This window comes from Fringilla coelebs, assembly GCF_963513975.1.
Source record: "Fringilla coelebs genome assembly, chromosome: 6".
NCBI classification, from domain to species: Eukaryota; Metazoa; Chordata; class Aves; order Passeriformes; family Fringillidae; genus Fringilla; species Fringilla coelebs.
The window spans coordinates 62,790,043-62,811,219 of NC_140034.1; the positions used below are offsets into that span (position 1 = coordinate 62,790,043).

At 39.2% G+C, this 21,177-nt stretch overlaps 1 protein-coding gene across 4 annotated transcripts in view; it reads right to left on the reverse strand.

The window, feature by feature from the left end:
• Positions 1–514: 514 nt before the first annotated feature.
• Positions 515–21,177, reverse strand: part of USP47 (ubiquitin specific peptidase 47) — a 50,516-nt gene continuing 29,853 nt past the window's right edge. For 3 of the 4 annotated variants that reach the window (XM_084208497.1, XM_084208499.1, XM_084208498.1), the window contains 20 exons: positions 21,077–21,172; positions 20,834–20,986; positions 19,307–19,474; positions 17,439–17,570; positions 16,629–16,705; positions 16,261–16,316; positions 15,611–15,723; positions 14,631–14,735; positions 13,417–13,624; positions 12,891–13,006; positions 11,849–11,968; positions 9,834–10,617; positions 8,026–8,201; positions 7,784–7,864; positions 6,633–6,748; positions 5,828–5,946; positions 4,446–4,576; positions 3,073–3,120; positions 2,851–2,981; positions 515–1,911 (listed from right to left, as the gene is read on the reverse strand). In XM_084208497.1, the coding sequence (XP_084064623.1) occupies positions 1,737–1,911; positions 2,851–2,981; positions 3,073–3,120; positions 4,446–4,576; positions 5,828–5,946; positions 6,633–6,748; positions 7,784–7,864; positions 8,026–8,201; positions 9,834–10,617; positions 11,849–11,968; positions 12,891–13,006; positions 13,417–13,624; positions 14,631–14,735; positions 15,611–15,723; positions 16,261–16,316; positions 16,629–16,705; positions 17,439–17,570; positions 19,307–19,474; positions 20,834–20,986; positions 21,077–21,172 (3,105 nt within the window). In that variant the 3' untranslated portion in view covers positions 515–1,736. The remainder of the gene's footprint in view (positions 1,912–2,850; positions 2,982–3,072; positions 3,121–4,445; positions 4,577–5,827; positions 5,947–6,632; positions 6,749–7,783; positions 7,865–8,025; positions 8,202–9,833; positions 10,618–11,848; positions 11,969–12,890; positions 13,007–13,416; positions 13,625–14,630; positions 14,736–15,610; positions 15,724–16,260; positions 16,317–16,628; positions 16,706–17,438; positions 17,571–19,306; positions 19,475–20,833; positions 20,987–21,076; positions 21,173–21,177) is intronic. The other variant, XM_084208500.1, reaches the window with a different exon arrangement.

A 21,177-nucleotide genomic window follows, 5' to 3' on the forward strand; every position in this document is an offset into this window, starting at 1 on the left:
AGGGGATGGTATTTCCCTCTCTGCTCCCTTCGCCCCACTCCCAACCTCACCTCTGTTGGCCAAGAGGCAGCACAGGCCAGTCCCAAGAGGAATAATGAGGGAATGCCTCTGAGCACTGCCTGCTTCACAAGCTGCCAGAGTCCTCAGTATTTTTAGGTTGCTGTGGGCCAGCATGCAAGGAAGAACTGAAGGTTCTGTTGTTGAACATCCCTTTCCCTCTGGAGCAGAATTTAGCTGCCAATCATACTTGGAGGTTTCACTGATGAGAAATTCAGTTCTGGAAAAGGAAACTCTCACGCCAAATTTGTCTTCAGCTGTATGTAAAGAGGAGTTGCAGCCAGGCCATGAACCAGTTCCTGTAACACTCTCTACGCGGAGGCGGGGGGTGCACATACACACAAACACACAGCCTTGCAATTCCAGCACTGCCTTGGGGAAGTCTGTATTTCCATGAAACAATTCCATAACTTTTAAAATAAACAACACAGCATTTAATGATTAAAATAACACAACAGAATGAACAAATGTTTTATTGGCATGTTCATTGTTGTAAACAGCATCTGGCATGAAAAAGTTTACCAAAATCTTTTGATTGTTATAAATTAGGTGGTTTTTCCAAAAACTATGGAGAATTGTTCTCTATTGATCTTTATGGACCAAAGCAAAAAATTGCTGTTCCTAGGCTTTGCAATGAAATCATGTTGACTGCATCAGTCTTTGCACCACAGCCTGAACTACCGAGTTCGTACGTTGAGGTGTTAAGAGGTTGCCCCAATATTTGACTACATATAGCTATGGAATCAACTCTGGGAAAAAATAAACTGACTTTCAGCAGGTGGAGAGGATGCAAACTCGTAATAGTCTTAAAAACAAAATGTACAAAAAGTAGCAGAACAGAACAAAAACTTCATTAACAAGGGGAAGTACAAGCCTAAAGTACCCAGCATCGTCAAACATAAAATGAATACAAATTTAAATAGGCAACTATACTTCCAAATGTACACAATGAATGTTGATATGTGTAAAGAATAGCATGGTAAATAGCTGAACTGCAGTTCTGGTAAATGGATAGGGCAGATTTTATTTACACATTGAACGCAATACACTAGAGCTGCTCATCGGTAACCTATTAAAAACCACTTTACCTTACAACAGCACTTCTGCAAACAAACAAGGCCTGCCAGCAGCTTCCTGCAGACACCTCTCTGACCCCCTGTTTTATGGAAGAATATTCTAAAACCTGACACTTGCAGCACTCCCACGCCCGGCCCTTCCCCGCTGCTTTCCTAGAACCAACGTGTTAACATTTACTCCAGACTCTCTGATGAGGTAATGCGTGTATCAGTGAAACAAACAGAGAAAAGGATTCTTTCATGGCCTTTGCACAGCTTTTATTATTAAGCTATGAGTATCCTGTTGGAGGCTAGTTTCACTAGCTACTATGTGCACACTGTCCTCAACAATTTCCACTCGTTTCCCTCCCCGCCCACTTTTGAGTTCTAATCTTTTATTTGCACATCCCTTTTAGCTTTACAGTACATTTGACTATAGTGCACAACATGATTCCAAGTCCCACAGTGGCCAGCGGGCCCTGCCTGCGGCCGGCCCCGCCCGCCTGTGCTGGTGTCAGCGCTTTACACCTAATGAATGTCCTGCCGTAATGGCACTACACAGTAGTAGTGAACCTTTTGATTGGAAACAAAAAAAATTCCCCAGGGAAAATGCTATAGCAAGTATCAGTCTTGAGTCAAATCTTTATTTGGTGCTCCATCCAGATAAATTTTTAGTGCTTTTTCTTTACGGGGAGAGTAGGTTACCCGGTGTCCAGTTTTCTGGAGTCTGCTGCTTTCTTTTTTCATCAGTTCATTTCTTTGCTCATCTGTTAATTCCATTAATTCTTCAGTTTTATCCCTAAAATGTAAACATATGTTCAAATTCAGATCAATACAGTAACCGCAAGTAGACTTCTGGGTTTTTTTCGGCTTGGAGCAACTTAGTAAAAACCACAACTAAGCATAACATTTCTCAGGGATTGCTTTATTCTGCAGGAACAGGCAATGTGTCTAAACCTGCTTTTCCAGCAGAAACATTCAGTGCTCTGCCTGACTACAAACCAGGGCAAGAAACAAGCCCATACTCCTCCATCTCTCTTACTCCTATTCTTCACAGACAACCACAGCTCTGCTCTGCTTTTGTTCTCAGTGCCAACAGCTGGAAGCAGTGTGTCAGCCAGTCCTTACCAGATGTTCTCCCAAGTCATTTTCATCAGGACCAGCACATTATTAACCAGCTGCTTTTCCCCACAGGCAATTATGCAAACTGCCACAGCAATGTGTCCAGGAGGTTGTCCCAGCAAGTTTAGGAGAAATGACAATATTCAAGCTCTCAGTCCTCAACTCCTGCCCTCAGCTGATCAACATTTCCCACATTAACAGAATTTTTAGCATAACAGGCTTTTTAAAAAGAATCCATACTAATTTCTCAAAGGAATAAACTCAGACAATAAAATCCTTGCTTTCCAAAACCTACAGCAAGACTCTCACTAACTCCACACGGGTTATGCTTCTATTTTAAGAAATTAAATCCAGATACACACTCAAGCATAGCAGTGGTGTGTTAATTTCAGTGGTTCGGGAGGGAGGACTGAGTAAAAAGATGCAGTTCTTGTTTTCTTAACCTTAATTAATATTCAGGTTCTTAGGAAGCTGAGGAGCACAAACATTTCAGCTGAATGTTTCAAACCTTTTCTTTAAGGTAACAAAGAGTATTTTATGTTCCTGTCCATTACATACCCCACAAAACCACAGGGGTTTTTTTGCAGTGTTTCTTTTACTGTAATGAAATACATACCTATAAAATATTACTGCACCATCATCGCAAATGTACAGGGGCCAGACATTCAATGTAGATACTTTTGGATTCCAGTCCAAGTCTTGATGGATCTCTAGTATGGAAATGTCGCAGGGAAAGGTTCCTCTACCCTGAAAAAAGCAATTACTTAGTGAATACAATAAAACTCATAATTATACATCTGTGCCATTAAAAGGTAAAAAACCATAAAATTTTACGTACCTTTGCAAATTCGATGTTTTCTAAGGGTATTCCACTTATTTCACTTAGCTGTGAAGAGAAATGGTGGATTTAATACTATTCCAAAGAACCATTACACAGTGTCTACATAAAGTGAACAGTTGCCAAATCTAGAAGTCGAATTATCTGCAAGCCCTCCAGTGTACAAAATCGAAGTGACAAGTACACATTCTTAACATTTCCAAAGTTACCAGTGTGTGTCACAAGTGACGCTTGCTGTGACAGCATTTCATCACACTTCTCTTAATACTGAAGAGGAGACAAAAAAAGTTCATAGAAACAATTAATTAATAACATTCAAGTTCCAAGATACAAAGAGAGCCTCATGTTAAACCCTGTGTCACATGGAAGGTGTTATCCAGTCAATCTGGGAGCAGGCACAGCTGGAAAGTATGCATGACTAAGACCCACCTCCACACACCTGCACTTTCTACCACACATTTAAGAAATAAAATTGCTCCCTGCACATCAATTCTTAAGGCAAGAAAACAAGGGCAGCCAACTCTTTCTTCAGACACAAGTGAAGAGGAATTCTTGACTGCATGCAAGAACCTGCACTCATGACTTCATTTCTACCTGAGGAATGCAAGAAAGCAGCCCAGAGCTGAACCTGTGTACAACACGAGCCCAGCCTGTGAACTAACACCCCTAATTTATCAATTCTCAGGGTCACTGACACCGGCATTGTTAATGGCCTCAACATCCAAGGCGGCCTCGAACAACTGGGTATTGCCACGTATAAATAAACATTTCTCCAAGTGTAGAACCCTGTGATACACTGGATTAACAGAACAGTCTCAGATTTCTGCTGGCATGACACAGGTCTGCTGTGACAGGTCTGCTTACCTGTTAGAGCATCCTGGCCTTAAGTAAAACCAAACCATACCACAGCCATACTTCTTTCCAAACAAAACACAGCTCAGCCTACTTCATACAGCAACACCACCCCTCAGCAACAGCTGGCAAATTCAAATATGAGGAGGCTGAAAGGTTTGGTATTTTGAAATAAAACATCAGCTAAAAAAAACACCAAGAGGCAATAGCTCAGCTTTTCTTTCATGTGTGTTTTTTTGATGATAAGGGACAAAGGTACCATTAAGCTGCTTGAACTTCAAGATGTGACTTCTTTTTTGGCATGTATTCAAATACTTTCAGACCAGACCATTATGTGAAACTAAGAAGTTGATAATTCATGTGGTTTGGTAATGGGATGGGATAGGTTATCAGTTCCTGGGGAAAAATAATCACCATGCAACAAGATTTTTGGAGCTATGACATCTTTGTGCTTCTCACCAGAGAACATCAACAAGGCTCTTGGTCATCACAAGAAACTTGCATCATATTACACATTTTACCTTCTCTTTTAATTCTTCAACACTGCTGCTTTCCAGTACTACTTCCTGGAAAGAATCTAATTTCATCTCTGACGGCCTCCATCGCCTTGATAAAACAGCAAGTTGAGACATGGATTTCATCTTTTCTACTCCTAGCAGAGAAAGAGAAATTTTTTGTATTAACACTGTAAAATATCCTATTTTAAATTAGGGTTTGTCCATAGCTTAAAGATACTCTAATATGGAAGACTGCCCTAGAGATACTTGCACAAATAAAGTAACCCAGTGTGCTGCAAGCAGTTCACTTGTTAAAAAGGGGAAGAAGAAAAGAATATGATTTAGTTGAAGTTTTCTGTTATCAGTTCCTATAAAGGAATTTTTCATGGGCAGAATCTCCTTGAAGCCATAGGCCCAGCTCAGTTATCTACAGCAGATCTATCCCCCTAAGCAGAGAGGCTGACTCCAGATCTGACATCTGCATGAGATCTTCCTCAGCTATCTGGTATTTATTCATGTGCTTCACCTCCTTTACCAAAATAAGCTTTTCCCTTTTAACTTCTAGATTTCCCTCATCAATTCCACACTTGTAATTGAAATCTTCTTTCCACGCACCACCTTCAAGAGTTTTAGTATGTGCTGCCTTTTTATACCTTGTCTCAGGTTTCAGAGCTGTCTCTGGCTGATGGAGCAATACTGTTTACATTATATCCAAGGGCTGATTTATTTTTTATTTTTAATTAGTCTATAATTTTATCATCTAGCATGCGGAACATGTGGCTTAGACGTTTACGTCCAACATTACACGCTTGTTTTGCATGAGACTGCTGCAGAACACTTGGAAGCCCTGTAATCTACAATCTGTCTGTGAGTTAGGTGGCCTACAGTGTCTAAAGCTGTATCTCCAAGATCTACTCTCTACAGTAACAGTATAGCAGTTGTCTAAATCTAATAAAAATGTTGAACTACAGCAGGAGCTGATACATATGTCCATAGGAAGCTGCAGGCTTCCTGAATCTCCAGGTTCATTTCAAATTTTGATACTTTCATTGGCATAATTCTGTTAAAACTGAAAATACGGCTCCCAAAATACTTGACTAATAGCTAAGTGAGACTTCTTAAACCAGGTATGCTTAGGAAGAAAATTCCTGAGTGAGTAGAATTCACATTCTTCATCTATACATTTAACTGCAGTATCTGTTAATCTAGAGGCCAAAGAGCTTTTCTTACCCTTAAATTACCTTTGGTTCCAAATTCCTTCATGACAGAAGTGTTTTCAATCCTGTCTGAAAATTACTAAATGACTGAACTGCTGTGCCAACTTAAATTATACAAATTATGTATCTGCATGCACGTATTTCAGCTACCAAGTCACCACTAATACTAATTTAAAAATAAATCATTACCATCAAGTATTTCTAAGAAGACCTCCCAGTTGCTGGAAATATTGATATCTTCTTCATAGATATGATAATCCAGGAACACAGTGCCTGGATTCTTCCAGGTTTTCTTTCGTAGGCGAAACCTATAAATGCATCACAAAAAACCCCAGCTGATGAACACTCAGCGCTGGCAGAGATCAAAACTGAGTATTTTCTGACAAAACTGAAACACTACAACTCATTGATTCAAGGCTTGCTGAAGTTTAACAGGAACAAGTTTAATGTTCAGAAGAAGTCCTGACAGCAGGGCGTCACTGCGGGCTTGGTGCTGAATCATTCATGAACACAAGTCTGGATTGCACTCGTTCAGTGCCGGAAACACGCAGGGATTTAAAGGAAGAAAACCACTTCCTACTTAGGGATTACCCAATCATGGCAAAGGGCAGACAGCCCAGATCAGTGCTGTGCACACACACAACGATGCTGCACAAGCAGTTTGCTGCAGTGATCTAGGCTGGGCTTGCATGTAGAGAGCAGGTGGCTCTTTTAAGAACTGGTTTATTTAATGTTCCCCTTTCTGAAGGAAATCATCATTAGAGAGATCTAAAGCTGCAGGCATGTTGCACACAGGCAATTCTATGTAAATATTATCCTCTATAGAATTCATTCTGCATGAGATGAAAGCCAAGAATTGCTGAATTAGTGTTTGTATTCATAAACTGATCCAAAGACCACAGCAAGTTATTTCTGCTTCTTTCATTACTTTCTTTCTCCACAAGAGGAAAGAAATCCCCAAACACATTTTAAAATGATATTTCATTAGGTTTACCTGTCAATTGTCAAGTCTAGGCCACATTGTTCTCGAAGCTGAGGAAGCAGCTCTTCTTTGGACTGTCGGACAGTCATTCCTTTAGCAAAAACTGCATCTAGAAGAAACTTGCATGGCTGTGAACACAAACAAAGAGAGATAAAAGACAAAATTCTTTTGAACAGAAAACTGTACCACTGTTTATGCTTTGTGACCAGTCCCATCCACCTGGCAGGAAGATCAGTAGGTTTCTCCTTGACAAGGCAGGCAATGAATCCATTACAATGGGATGTAACTAATTAGTGTAGCAGCAGCCCTTGGCAGGGCACTCCAAGCCTCTGACTGCCTGTGCAGAAATACTGCCTGTGCTCTGCTGCTAACTGCTACCATTACATTCACATTCCACACAATGGCAAAGGAGCTTTCAAATTAAATAAGCCCCATCATCATAAAAATGCCACTTTCTTGGCTTTCATGATCAGACGCAGCTCCATCCATGGAAGTTGCTTTTAAATTTATCTTATTCCCTGCTTTAGCAGTTCAGCTTAGTCTCTTATTCATTATTAATACAAATTCTGCAGTTTTGTTCAAAAAATAAAATTAAAGCGCATATGAAGTCAACTTCTAAAGACTGCAATCTATCCAGTCTACAGTCTATATAACCACTTCTGTATTTTTCATGTCCCACAAGATGTAACAAGCTTTTGAGCTGCTTTACTGCAAGACAGGCACTTTTGTTTCAGCCTTGTCTTAGGCAGAGGGGACCATTACCCAGATGACCCTCCTGACAAGCAGTATCTGCAGCACATGAATGGGATGAATTAGATCAGTTCAGCATCACTGAAAAGCACAGCCACAAGCAAACACAGTTTCTTCTTTGGAGAGATTGCTACATGACTGTCACACATTTTAGGGAAACAAAGAAACAATTCACTTGCCCTCCATTTACACCACAGAAATAGAGACACTTGAGAGATAGCGTAAATCACATTCCAACTGCTTACTTGGAACACAAATAAGCTCAAACTTCCCTTCTAAGTCCTTTCTAAATCCCTTGCAGAGAAATATGAAGAAAAGGAGTTTCATTTTCTTCCAAGATTTCAAAGCAAAACCTTGGCCAAGGCACATATCAATATTTTCATGAGTCAGCCTTGAAACATCCAATGCCTTACCTCAGGCTCATTTACCAAGAGCTGATAGACTTTAACTCTGTATTCACCCTTCTTAAGGGCTCTTCCAAGTCTAATAGTTATCTAGAATGCAAAAGGAATATCTGTTAGAACTGGTATCAAAATCTGAACTGTATTTTGTAACATGCTACCAAGACCAAAATAATTATTTCACCTGTTGCAAATTAACTTTATCTATATTGTACCAATATATTTTCAATGATTCAAAATAACTTCTAATTAACCTTATTGTCATCAGAAAATGATGAAAGGGTCTCGTTCAGCCGAACACTCTCAAACTCTTGATTGCTGGCATAGACTCTGAAGACTTTGAAGTGAGAAGATGGAACTCCAACAAAAGGCTCCAAGTGTTGCTTGAAGGCAGACAGTGTAATTCTTTTATCAACATGCACCATCAGCCCTAAGCAAAAATAAAGATAAAAATGGTATGAAACACCTTGCTACCAAAATAAAAGCACTCTCACATACAATTTCCACATATTCAGAGTTAGCATTTGCAGCAAAACAGTACTGAAAAGCCTGAATTATGGCTAATGGCTACATTTACATTTTATCTAATGACGTTATCATAACCTTTAAAAGCTTTGCTGCATTTTAAGTGGTTATGGGCAGATGTTCTGGGGGACACAGCAGCTCCAAACTGCAAAGCAGTACCTTGTCTGTTCAGAAAGAAAAACAGGATTCCATGGAGCAACTGCTAAATCCTCCTACAGCTTTCTCTGCCTCAAAGGACAGGGAACTGCTTTGGTGCTGGGACTGGCTGGGCACAGGCCACCCAATCCCTTTTATATTCCTTCCTGGCTTACAGCACCAAAAAGGGTAAACTCTGTGTTCTGGAAGGCCACAGGGTATCACAAGACAAGCTCAAATCCAGATTAAGGGACTTTTTCATGGAATAATGTTGTAATTAAGGAAAAACTGTAGTAACATTAAATTCTGGAACGCAAAGGGAATAGTTTACCCTTAGAAATTGTGTTTCTTAATATATGCAATTTGTACTACACTACAAACTACATCATGGCTATGTAACTTCACGACCCTCTAAAACAAACTATTCAGAATAGTGAAATAAATTATTTGAATTATACTAAAAATAAATAAAAGCTTTCCCCTCAGGATAATCGTTTATGTGTACTATGGTAACATCAAAATTACTGCAAACAAGCAGATCCTGAATCCAACTAGACCAACCAAAACAAAACAGGGGAAAATGAAAGCAGTTCAGAATTAGCCCTAAAGAAAGATGATTCCAAGCTAAAGGAGCAATTTTATCAAAGCTTTAGTAGATGCAAATTAATTTCTCTGCGAGAAATTCTTCTTTATCTATTATTATTACAATCAGAATTCTGGATTGACATGAAAGCCTTTGCCTTTGAAAATATTTATCTTACATCCTATTATTCTTTTTAAATTATTCTGTTAGTTATAAAGCACATGCAGGTACAGAGTGTTCTTGAAATTATTCATTTTTTAAGACAATTATATACCACTTAGGCTCTTATACTGAACTTGTTTGGACACTTTCATGTCAGCCATATGCCTCACTGGGCCCACTGAATTTCAGTTAGTAAATTAAATTATCAATATCAACTATATTTGAATTTTCTTTACAGTCAAATGGCTAAGGCTTTTCAGATTTGTCAATCTAAATGGTAACAGAAATATGTTGTTTTAACCACATTGAATAAGTGCATTCTGAAACAGGTGAATCCGCAGCAGTAGAGGCAACTATGATCCTTTCACTAGAAGACAATTCAGCTTGCTCTTCAGGGAATACTATTAATACACTTAAGTAGAGGTTCATTTTCTTAGAAACAAAAGAGCAAGACACTTTTCAAATATGTAATCACTTTTTACAATATCAAATTAGATTTTTGCTGAACATTACATCCTGTCTGCGCTTCCATTAGCTTTAATTTGACATTATAATCCAAGTTTTTCAATACTGCCATTAGACTTTTTTAACACAGCATATGAATTAAGTAGTAAAACCCAGAGAATTATTTTAAGACACTTAAAAAAGAATACATACATTTTTGCCCTTCTCCTGAACCCTCCTCCGCAGTGTAGGGTTCTGATTTAAAGTACATATACTGGGCTTCTCCCCTGCTCTTGCCACTTTCATCATATTCACTGTCTGTTCCAGAATCCTCTTCTGCTGTGTCCCAGGTTTCCTTCTTGCCTTGATTGGCCTTTGATCGCCTGCTACTCGTGATGCTGTGAGAATCCAGCCCGTTAGCCAGGGGCAGGGGGGCGTTGTCCACGTTGCACAGAGTGTCACTGCTGTGGCTGGAGCTGAGGATGTCGCTGTCCACCGAACTCGTGCTCCTGTCGTTATTGACATCCGAGTCTGACCGCTCCTCGGACTGCAGATTCTCTGGATCGGAAATCTGAATTTGGTTGTCAAGGTCTCTGTTTTCTGCTGATGCTGAAGAGTCTATTTCATTTAAAGGTGACTCAATGTTTTCAAAATCACTGGCTTCTGTGCTTTTGCTGCTGTCTCCATTATCTCCCTCCTGCTGCTGCTGTTGCTGCAGGGACAAGCTTTTCAGTTTTTCAGTGCTTTCTTCCAAAATTGCCTCTACGGATTTCATATTACCTACAGGTCCTTTTACTCTTTCACAAGGTTCATCCAAGTTGCCTGCAGCCCCAGCAGACTTCTGATAAAGAGCCCGTCTGAGCTGAGACCCAGGAGCTTGCTCTGGCAATGAAACGTACAGTCTGATGGTGTTTGCATGGCGATCCAGAAGCTTCCACAGCTGAGAGTCTGTGTATGTCACATGGCGATCCAAGGACTCTGAGCTTTCAATGAACACCTGAACAGGAAAGAAGTGTTGTACCATGCAGTGTTATTCTAAATAAATGCAACAGCAAACACAGGGTTGAGCACACATTAGAAATAATGCCGTGAAGAAACATCACCTTTTATCAAAATGTTAAAATACACACTTAGAAAAAGACAGACCAAGGAGTCTGTAGTATAATGATGATTTCACTTTTCCTCGTTTTCATAACCATGTTAAGACTGGAGTGAACTGTAAGCACACTGACGAGCTGCAGGAAACACATTCAGCACTCCATGTGCACCCATCACCTGTGCATGGCGCTGTTATGGCAGCAACGAGACCCACCACTGCAGCAGACTGTGTCTGTACTTTCTAGTACAGTGTCATAAGGAAGTTTTAAATGTATACATGTGCAAGCAACAGTGCAAATTAAATGTCTCTCTTCCCTTTGTCAAAGGGCTGCATGTTGTATCGACACTGATTGAGAAAGGCCTCTAAGTAACAACTCGGTGCCACTGTTCTGCTCAGCTGGGAGCCACCAAAGCCTTCCTTAATCTTTCTTCATCAAGATGACTTAATATTGAGCTTCAGCATCAGAGACAGAGGATGTGCAAAATGTGGGAAAAGATAGGCTATTTCTACTCCAGTGTAAAAGGGCAATGTATGCATTTAAAATGTTAAAGTTATTTGAGTGCTAAGTTACTCTTCTTCTGAATGCATTCTACAATTATTATTTGAAATAGTTATTAGAAGCCTTTTTTGAAAAAATAATGTAAATTGTCCAGGGGGAATCTTCACAGTGAAAACTACTGAATTTAAGATAGAAATCCACTAAAAACTTGCTTTTAGTTTTGATATTTGTTTTTAAGAAGTTTAATAATACTAAGAGCAGGTGCAATTGTTCAGGTGTTTTTACCAAACACATCCAGCGGGCTTCATAGCAACACATCAATCTTTGCTCCCTAAGAATACTTGACTTTTAACAGTCTTCTTCACAAGGCTGTTAAGCTCAGCATCCTCTGAACCAGAGTAACAGCCAGATGTCTGATTCTCAGTCCGCTGTCTCCTAGGTACACTTGGTTTCCCACACAGCCTAGAGTACCCATCAGCACCACTGCAGTAGGCACAGAAACCCCACACACTACAGAGAAAACACGGACAATTATCCATTATCAATTCCATAGGTACATCCACGCCTTTTACAACACAACAGATACACACAAACACAAGGAATGAACAATTTAAAAACCAGAGCACGTACCTTGTTGCTTCTAAAAAAGCCTTCAGCTTTCAGTGTTTTGCTGGACACGTTCAGCAGCCGCAGGTCATTGTAGCAGCGCTCCAGCACCACCCGCATGGTTTCGGCGGGCAGGTGTGTGGCCTAGGACAGGACATGGACAGGGAGATAACATGTGCATCACACATACCTTCAACACTGAAAGCGCTGCTTCATTTCTGGGATTATTCACTGGGAAAGGAGCAGGTTTGTTCATCAACTTTGAAATTGCAAAAGAGAACACGGGGGAAACCTCCCAGACCTGTTCTGTCCCAGTGCCTTTCCTCTACCCTTTCATATGTAGCAAGAGCCAGTTTTTCCAAAAGGTCAGAAGCATAAAATGGCCTGGCTTTGCAGAGAACTGGAAAATCATTTATGACAGTGGTCTTATCTTTAACGTATGAACCGACTGAAAATTAAAAATATGCTTGAACAATAGGTTTTGCACATTATCACTTAATTCTTAGACTGAACTCAAATTCGTGGAATCATATTTTATAACAAATATTATGAACTTACACCAACTACTGAATTATTTTACACAGAAATGTGCAAATGCAATCTCTGTCTTCCAATGCAATGGAAGCAGTAATGTCCCCTGGTTTCACACCATGTAAAAATCAATTTGCATCTTGGTACAAGTGGCGACTGGGAAGAAAATGAGAGATTGTATGAAGAACGTGGACAGCTCTGCATGTTAGGTGTCAAATACTAAAGCTGGGGGGGAAGTTACACTTAGGTTCAGTTGTGTGGTAACAGTTCCTTAGTTGTGTCACCATCTGGACTCTCAGTGAGGTTGTTAAGGTACTAACTCTGGATGGAAGTAAGAAGCAGCCTGCTGTTCTCAGCAGGAGTGAGCAGGTGGACAAACTCAGCTGTAGCATCTAACTGAACCCTGCTGGACAGGACTCACAGCATGATCTACAAAAAGTGCAGGCTCTCATCTGAGGTATGTAAATGATGACACATTTCACAGTCACAATGAATGAAAAGTCTCTAACAAAAGTCCACAAGGACTGTAAATTACCTTTGAAATTAGCTGTTTAAACTCTGAGACTGTTTGATTCAAATAAGCTCGCACACTTATTGGAGGAGCAACAGATTCAGTCTTCAGGTCCACTACATGAACCTTTACCATGACCTCTGCAGGGAGGAGAAAAAAGAAAACAAAAGTGACATATATACACAAATAAAATTCAACAGACAAAGAAAACACATGTGCTTGTCTGATGTAATAATTAAGGGGCTGCATTAAATACAAACAGTAAGAACTTGAAAAGCAGTCAGCTTCCAGAATTACATTTTCTGATCAAATTTAATGCCAAAGAAGAAAAAGCCTTCCAGTTTGACAAGTTTTAGTATACCTTAGACCTGCTTCAACCAGAAGCAAGTCAGCAGCACAGCACATGATGTAGTTCTGAATACTGACTGTAAAATCTAGGTTTACTTCTTTCAACACCTCATACTGAAGCTGTTTTACAGCTCTGTGCTTGTGCCATCACACAATATGAATAAGGACAGACTAAAGGCATATATGTAATTACATGTCTTACCACCAGGTTTATAGCACTGGAAAACTTGGTCAGGCCTTCTTGTTTCCAACAGTAAGTCAAACATGTAGGTTGACTTGACCCCTCCAAGCAACAAACCCATGGGGGTATCCTCTTCTCCTTCGTACGAGCGTTCCAAGTAGTCGTGGAACTCGTCGTATTTGACAAGGCGACAGCAGCTCAGGGGAACAGCCTCTTCTAAATCCATCAACTGCAACATGCACACACCCAGAGCCCCCCAGACATTAGCAACAGCTTAGTTCTTAACCTGCAAGCTAGAAATACCTCCCTGTGTGGTATTACATCCAGGAATCCCTTGAATTCCCAAGAGTCAATCTGGTTTTAGAAAACACATCACAGATATTTTATGCATGTTATATATGCATATACACACGCAATATATATACACGTTTCCAAATTCAAATAGAAGCCCGCATAAAAATGCAGAAAAGAGGGAAATTTGAAAAGTATGTACAGAGGCACATGAAGGTCCCAGAAGTATTTTCAGAGGAATACATTGCCTATCACTTCTACCAGATGGCATCTTAGAGGCCTGAGGAAGTCACATCCACTAATTGTGCATCTCAAGAAGATGTTAGCACATCCCAAATATGTAAGTGCCTTGCTGGTGCTCTCCCAGCAAGACACATACACAGCAAGAACCAAAGAATACAAGTAGGTGAGCATAAATTGATGTCTTCAGCTCCCACCTGTTTGAGGAAGGCAGAGATCAACAGATGCCTTGGTGTTCACTCCTGTTACTGAATTAGCTACCCAAGAAGATTCTCGAGAACTCTGTTATTATGTATCTAATACAAAGTTTTTACTGCAATGCCAATAAAAGTGTTCAGAATTCTTTTAATTTGCTGAGGCCATGGTGAGCCTAACAGCAGCCCTCACTGTCTGATTTTAAAATAAGGGTATGCCAGATCACACAGCCTTTTACAAGGGCAGGCTGCATCACCCCAATCAGCAATCAGCTGATGGCTACCGGCAGAAAACTTAGTCAATAATGGCAAACTAGAACACCTTTAAAAAAACAGACAACAAACAAAAAAACCCATCACACAGAACTTCCCAAGAAGCAGCCTCCAAAACCAACTCCCCAAAAAACCCCCACAGCCAACGCTCCCGCACAGTATTACAAATTTAAAATCTGAAGATACAAAGCAGAAAACACTACAAACAATTTAACTATCCTGTTACACGTGGCATACCTTGTAAGCTATTTCCACAGCTTCCTTCAGTGTTCTGTCCTTATGAACTTCCAATTTGTTCTCCATCATAATTTGCTTTGTAGGATGCATGCAGAATAATTTAATCTATGAAATACAAAAGGAAGAAAAATTATCATGAAGGCATTTTTAAATGTCTTTCCATTGAAGCTGAAAACACCATATTCAAGCAATCTAATATGAAATACACCTTTAGCTCTGCTTCAGCTGTGGGGTGGTTTCCTTTCAGCTGGTTACACAACTGCAGACAGAATATGTCAAAGGCACACGAGGTATATGTGTGCACCTTAATCTTTCTCCCAGTTGGGGTACAGCTTCTACAACCAGAACATCTTGTAGCCACAGGCAGTGAGCAAATGCTCCAAAGCCAAATGCACATATGAACAATGAATGTGAAATTCCTTTTCACATAGAGAGTTACACATTTTGCAATGAGAGAACTTCCTCATAAAACAATCACTTGATTCATAGACAGAGCAGCTGAGTGCCATGCTTGTAAAGCACTGAGGTCCTATTTTCTTTGTTACTATTAAATCTAGGGTTTGAAAAAGTTCTGCTCTTTCTGCCAAGTAACTATTTAGAATTAGTTTAAGAAACACCATTGCACAAAGTCAAGGGTCATAACATGAAAAGACTGAACAGTACAAAACACAATGTGCAGCATTACACATTATTTGGAAGTAATTTTGTTTAAAATAAGTGAGAAGTTGTTTTGGTTTTAATATCAATTCAAATTTACATGCAATACATGAATTCAACAAAAATGTCTGGTGAATACCTCTAACAGATGCCAGCACTATGTACAGCTTTTCAAGAGGTGTGCTATTTATTTAAAAGAATTGTCAGTGCAAACATTTATCACAAAGGAGTCCTTGTATTGTAGTAAAAAAACACTGTTTACTGTAGAAACACTTCCCACTAGCATTGTTTGTATTGCTGCTCAGCCCAGCAGAAATTCTAACCTTGCACGTGTTGCGTTCAATTTCACGTTGCCTCTTCTCTTGTTCTTCTAATTCTCTCTCTTTCTGTACCAATTGTTTAATGTGCTCTGGATATTCATGTGCCTCAAGAAACTCTGCCAGTAAAAATAAAGCAAGAGTTCTTAAAAAATACAGTTTTTCCACAGCAGGCATTACATTTCCACCTTTAGGCATTACAGGTATATTTGAGTTATCTTTCTTGCCTTTTCACCCCCTTCTTTTTCCACACAAATTTCCCACTACACCACGCCCTGTTCTCTTTTTCATTATTTAACTTAAACTTAAGTCAGTCTCTTATTCCCCTGGCTTATGCTATCAGCAACACATGAAAGTGACAGTAGCAAAAGATTCCAGTCCCAGTATGCAAAGCTTTTCTGTAGTAGAGAAATACACTAAAGCTGATGACTGCACTTAATCCGTTTTTACGATAAATGCAAATGCTCTTCCAGAAAGTGAATTAGTTGATAATGAAAGTCTCAAGATATCATCTATATTGTGATAAAATAAATATTGCACTTCACACAGGTTAGTGCACTTTATGACAATTGTTTCATAACAACAAACAAAACCACAACATGCAACACTTAAGTTTAAAAAAAACCAACTTTTGCAAATACAGCTGTTGAACTTACTTGCATTTCTTGCTGGATCTTTCAGTCTGTATATCAGCATGTAAGCATTTGTGGAGCTGGGGAAAGAGAAGAGACAGCTGAATTTATCACTCAGGAGACAACACTGGCTTTAGAAGCTGCTCTGGTTTCTTTATCTTTCAGTAAGGAGCTATATCATATCTAAGTTATACACTAACCAAGAAGGATTTTCAAAGATAAATATAATATTATTTTAACGATCTGAGACAGCAGTCAGGGTGGTTCTTAAAACTATCTGAAGCATCTGCTAATAATTTTAAGGTAACATGATAGGCATATGCACTTTGGCCGTTCATATCATTACACTAAAATACTACCAGAAAGAAAAGTAATATTACAGTAATACTAACCTAGCAAAAGCACTGGAATAATATCCTCTGCTTCCAGAAGATCCTCCATATGTTTTCTTAATATCTTCCTGGGTTATCTAACAGAAAATCAATTAAATGATTACTTGAGTACCTTGCACTAATCGAGATGCATTTATTCTCACTAGGGAACACAGCACACTATATTAATAATGGCATTACACAACACACTATAGTAATAATTCCAATTATAAAAATATTTCTGCTTATTTGCTGACTTCTAAAAACAATTTTGAAGTGATTTGCATCTCTATTTTACAATCAATGCAAACATACTTTTTTAGTTTTTAAAGTGGGAACTTCTTAGAGAGAAAGATACAGGTTCCTGATTGCAGTAGTACCTATGGATGATAGCTGGAACACCTCCATCAGCTGGACAGGTTTAACATCACAGCCTGGACTGTAACAGATCTACAAACACTTCTCCAAGCAAGAAATGCTCTTCACATATACAGAGGACAAAATTCAAAATACAGCTTGGTCTGTACATGAATGAAGGCTTCTTTAGGAACCATCCCACCACCACTGCCAAGGAGAAACACTCCTTTCCCCACCACACAAAAATACATAGATACATAAATAAAAACTCTCCAAAACCCCTAGAAATCAGTTAAGCTAATGAGTGAAACATATGCATATGGCAGGACATTAGAATGAGGGGATGAAATCAAGGAAATACTTGAAATACATATACTGAAACTGGTTTTATGGGCAGCTAAGTGGAAAACCATAAAACAGAAACTTATTGGTCCATTTATGAGTAGAAAACATAACTAAAAATACTATTTTTACCTTGCTAACATGCTGATCATTAAAACTGTACCACTGATCATCACTAAAAGATTTTATACAGGCATAATAATGGCCACCAGCAGCACTTCCAGAATGAACCATGACAGAAAAGAGCTCATACAGCAAAGAACTCTGTGGAGAGAAGAAAAAGGTGTGAAACATACCCAGTGAATAAAAGCTAAACAAATGGTAATTTTAAAAAGTTTTAAAATAAGGACACAAACCCAGGTATGTAAACAGTTGGATGTAAAGAGTGGATTTGTGTAATAGAAATTAATTAATGCAATAGGCACTGAACAAAACCAGAGCTCTGCTAAACTTTACTCAGAAGTTTGTAGCTACAAAGCTTAGGTCTATTTGCTATCACCCCTCTCCACACTTGATGTTATACACTTTTTTTTTTTTCATAGATAAATGGATGGAAATACAGGGCACTAAGCAAATGACCTCAGTGCTGCATATAAATTAAAAAATAAAACTGAACCATACTGATTCACAAGTGTTACAAGGATATTTTTAGACTATGTAGAAGAAACACTGTATGTTCTCAGCATATCCCACATCCAGTATTAAGATATCCAAACCAAAAAGCTTGGCTTGACAGCTTGTTTGCCTTGAGAACAAGTAGTATGAAATAACTGGCCAATACTTGGACATCCCACTTCTATTACAGACACATTAAAATATTCTGATCTTGTCCCAGTCAAGTGACTGGAATTAATTTTTTCATCATTTCCTATTAAAACTGACAGTATTCAGAACATATACCAAAAAAAACCCTCTCAAATGGTTCAAGGCAAATACAAACAGGGCCAGATGCGCAGATTAACATGCAAGTCAGCCTTTAAAATTGTTACTTTACAAAAGTACCAGCTGAAGCCAAACAGCTTTCTACCAAGACTGAATGAAAGCTACTGGCCTAATTTCAGATGAGTTCACAGAACGACAATACATGAAGTACATATTGTAGACATTACCATAAAGTTCAAAACTTTTGATGAAAACTCAACCAAGTCCATCAGAGATTTCTACCAACCAACCCTGATGGCCCACAGCAGGGTGGCTGCTACCCTGGACTGACTTGCTATTTAATTCCTTTATATTAAGATGACCCTTCACTTCATCTATAAAACTGATCAGAAGTTCCCAATCTTCTCGTACTACTCTGCAAGATGCTTTTGCAGCTAAATCTGGTAGACCTTTGACAGCTGGCCACAAGTAAGACCACTGCTCACAAGGCAAAACAGGTCTTCAGTTTAAGGGTCTGCTGGCAAAACATGTTATTGGAAATTCTCGGTCTGACAAGCTGGGAACACCTTTATGTATCTCAGGTGACCTCCAAATCAGTTGATTTTTTTTCCTTTGTTGTAATGTCAGTTTTTGAAAATTCAAATAAACTCACATACTTCCAACCTCTCACCTCACCTTCAATATCAGAATTAATTATATTTTTTTCATTTACATTTGTGGTAGGTAGACCCTAGCCAAGAACAAAGTATCCCTCCAGCCAGTCAGTCATTACTCCCCTGAATTGGGATGGTGGAGAAAATCAGAAGAGCAAAAGGGGCAACACTTGTGGTTGCAGACAATGACAGTTTAATAGATAAAGGAAACACACAAAAAAAATTAATAGTGCAGTGATGCAAAGGCATTACTCACACACCCCCAACCCCTTTCCCCCCAGCAGACCTATGCCCAACCAGTCTCTGAACAACAGCAACCTCGGAAAGTCTTTTCTGCAGAGCATGGTGGTGCCCAGCAGGGAATCTGGCATGGAATATGCTGGTGGTGAATCCAGAGCAGCCTTTCCAGCCGTGTCCCTCCTTCCAGCCTCCTGCCCACCCTTCTGACACCCAGTGTTATCATACCTTTTCACTGCCAGCTTTAGAGATCCTCTCTGCTGCACTATTGCTTTCAAGGCAGATTCCTTCATCAACTCCATCATCATTAGAAAAATCATTGCTCATCTGATCACTGTGACAACTGCCTTCATTTTCAGCTCCACTATCAGTGCAACTCTCAGTCTGAGGAGACTTCTTAAAAATAAGACATACACACTAACATTATACAACATTAAAAGCTACACGGAAGAGGAAATAACAGTGTTTGTGAAATGAAAAAATCCACTCGATGAAGCAATCAAATTCCTCAAAAACTAGAGACCTCTGCAATTCAGCACCAAGAAGACTTGTTTCTGTTGGTGTCTTCAGTCCACCTCTTCAGTATTCCTGGGCTTTGTGTGCAACTGAACAGTAACTAGGAGTTTTCAGACTTGGCAAGGTTATATTTGTTACTAGCCTATTCCATTCACTAGCTATCCCAATTCAGTACCTGGAAGTCTGATACCAAACAACAAATCTGTTGTAACGTGGCCCTGTTGATCAGAACTGACTGAAAATATTTTCAATGACAATCAAAGACTTTTTTTTCCATTTCAACTCACTGGACTGAGCCATGGTATTACAGTAGGACTGATTAGTGTTCTGCTAGCTCAACAGGAAGGTGTCACCAACACAGTGAACGCAGCTCACTCAGTATACTCATCTCTTACCTGATTCTCTTGACTCTGGATAATTGTTTTGATTTTCTGACAGTCCTTAATTTTATCTGAGTTCTATTCTCCCAGTTCAATCTTCATTGTCATTTGTCCCACTCACTCTGAGAGGTATCAAATTGTCTACATGGGATCCTTCCTAAGACAAGGGTTTGCAGGCAGCCAGAAAAGCCTCTCCATGTGCACATCCAGGCAGTACTTCTCTTACACCAGTGCAAGCCAATAAATGTTTTCAGGAATGAAATTAGAGGAATTACTTTGGTCTTCAATGCAAAACCCACAGTAAATACCTCTTGGTGAATGTAACTGCACAACATGAATTTTGGTTAAAACCCAAAAAGTAAAAGCCAGAAGACTGATGGGAAAAAATAAATTTTGTAAATCTTATTTCTACAGTATACACTACATGGTGATTCAGAGGGAAGAAATTTATTAAGAATGATTTCTGGACTACCTTCAGTATTCACAGTTTTGAAATTTACATCACCTCTTATGACCAACACTATTCAGACACAAGTTTCAGATAAATCTTCCCTTCTGGAATTGCAGTATATATGTAGAAGCCCTGAGACTCATGTGTTCAAATCTGTCGATTGAAGATGTAAGAAATCTGAAACAGCCTTCTTATGGAAGCTGGAACCCCAACTACAGAGAACATATTTGTCTGCAATATTTAAAAAAAAACCCCATGGACAGACTTAAAATCTTCAAATTATAGCACTAGCACAGCTAAAGAACATTTTATGTAGATGAATAATATAGTTAAAGACTGGAATTTTGACTTTCTGAATGAGAAACTTGACGGAAGTCAAATGCTCTTCTCTGAAACCAAATACCTTACCTCATCTTCAACATCAATAAAGACACTCATGTCCAACTCCTCTGGAAAAGTCATGCGATCATTGAGTTTAATTCTGTGCATTGTGGTATAATCAAAGTCAAATCTCTTCAGCTGTAACGTCAGCAGGTACGGGAAGTGCAAGAACCGCAGACCCTAAATGAAACAAGGACAAGATTATGTCCCTGTTATCAGGAGTGGTATTTATTAAAAGTAATTTTTGCAAATCATTTGACTGGTCTTTACCTTTCTAGCATCGCATTTCTTCTTACATCGCTCACAAAAGTACTGATTTGGGCCATCAAGGATCTCAGGCTGAATGAAAGCATGCAGTGCTTCTTCCTAAG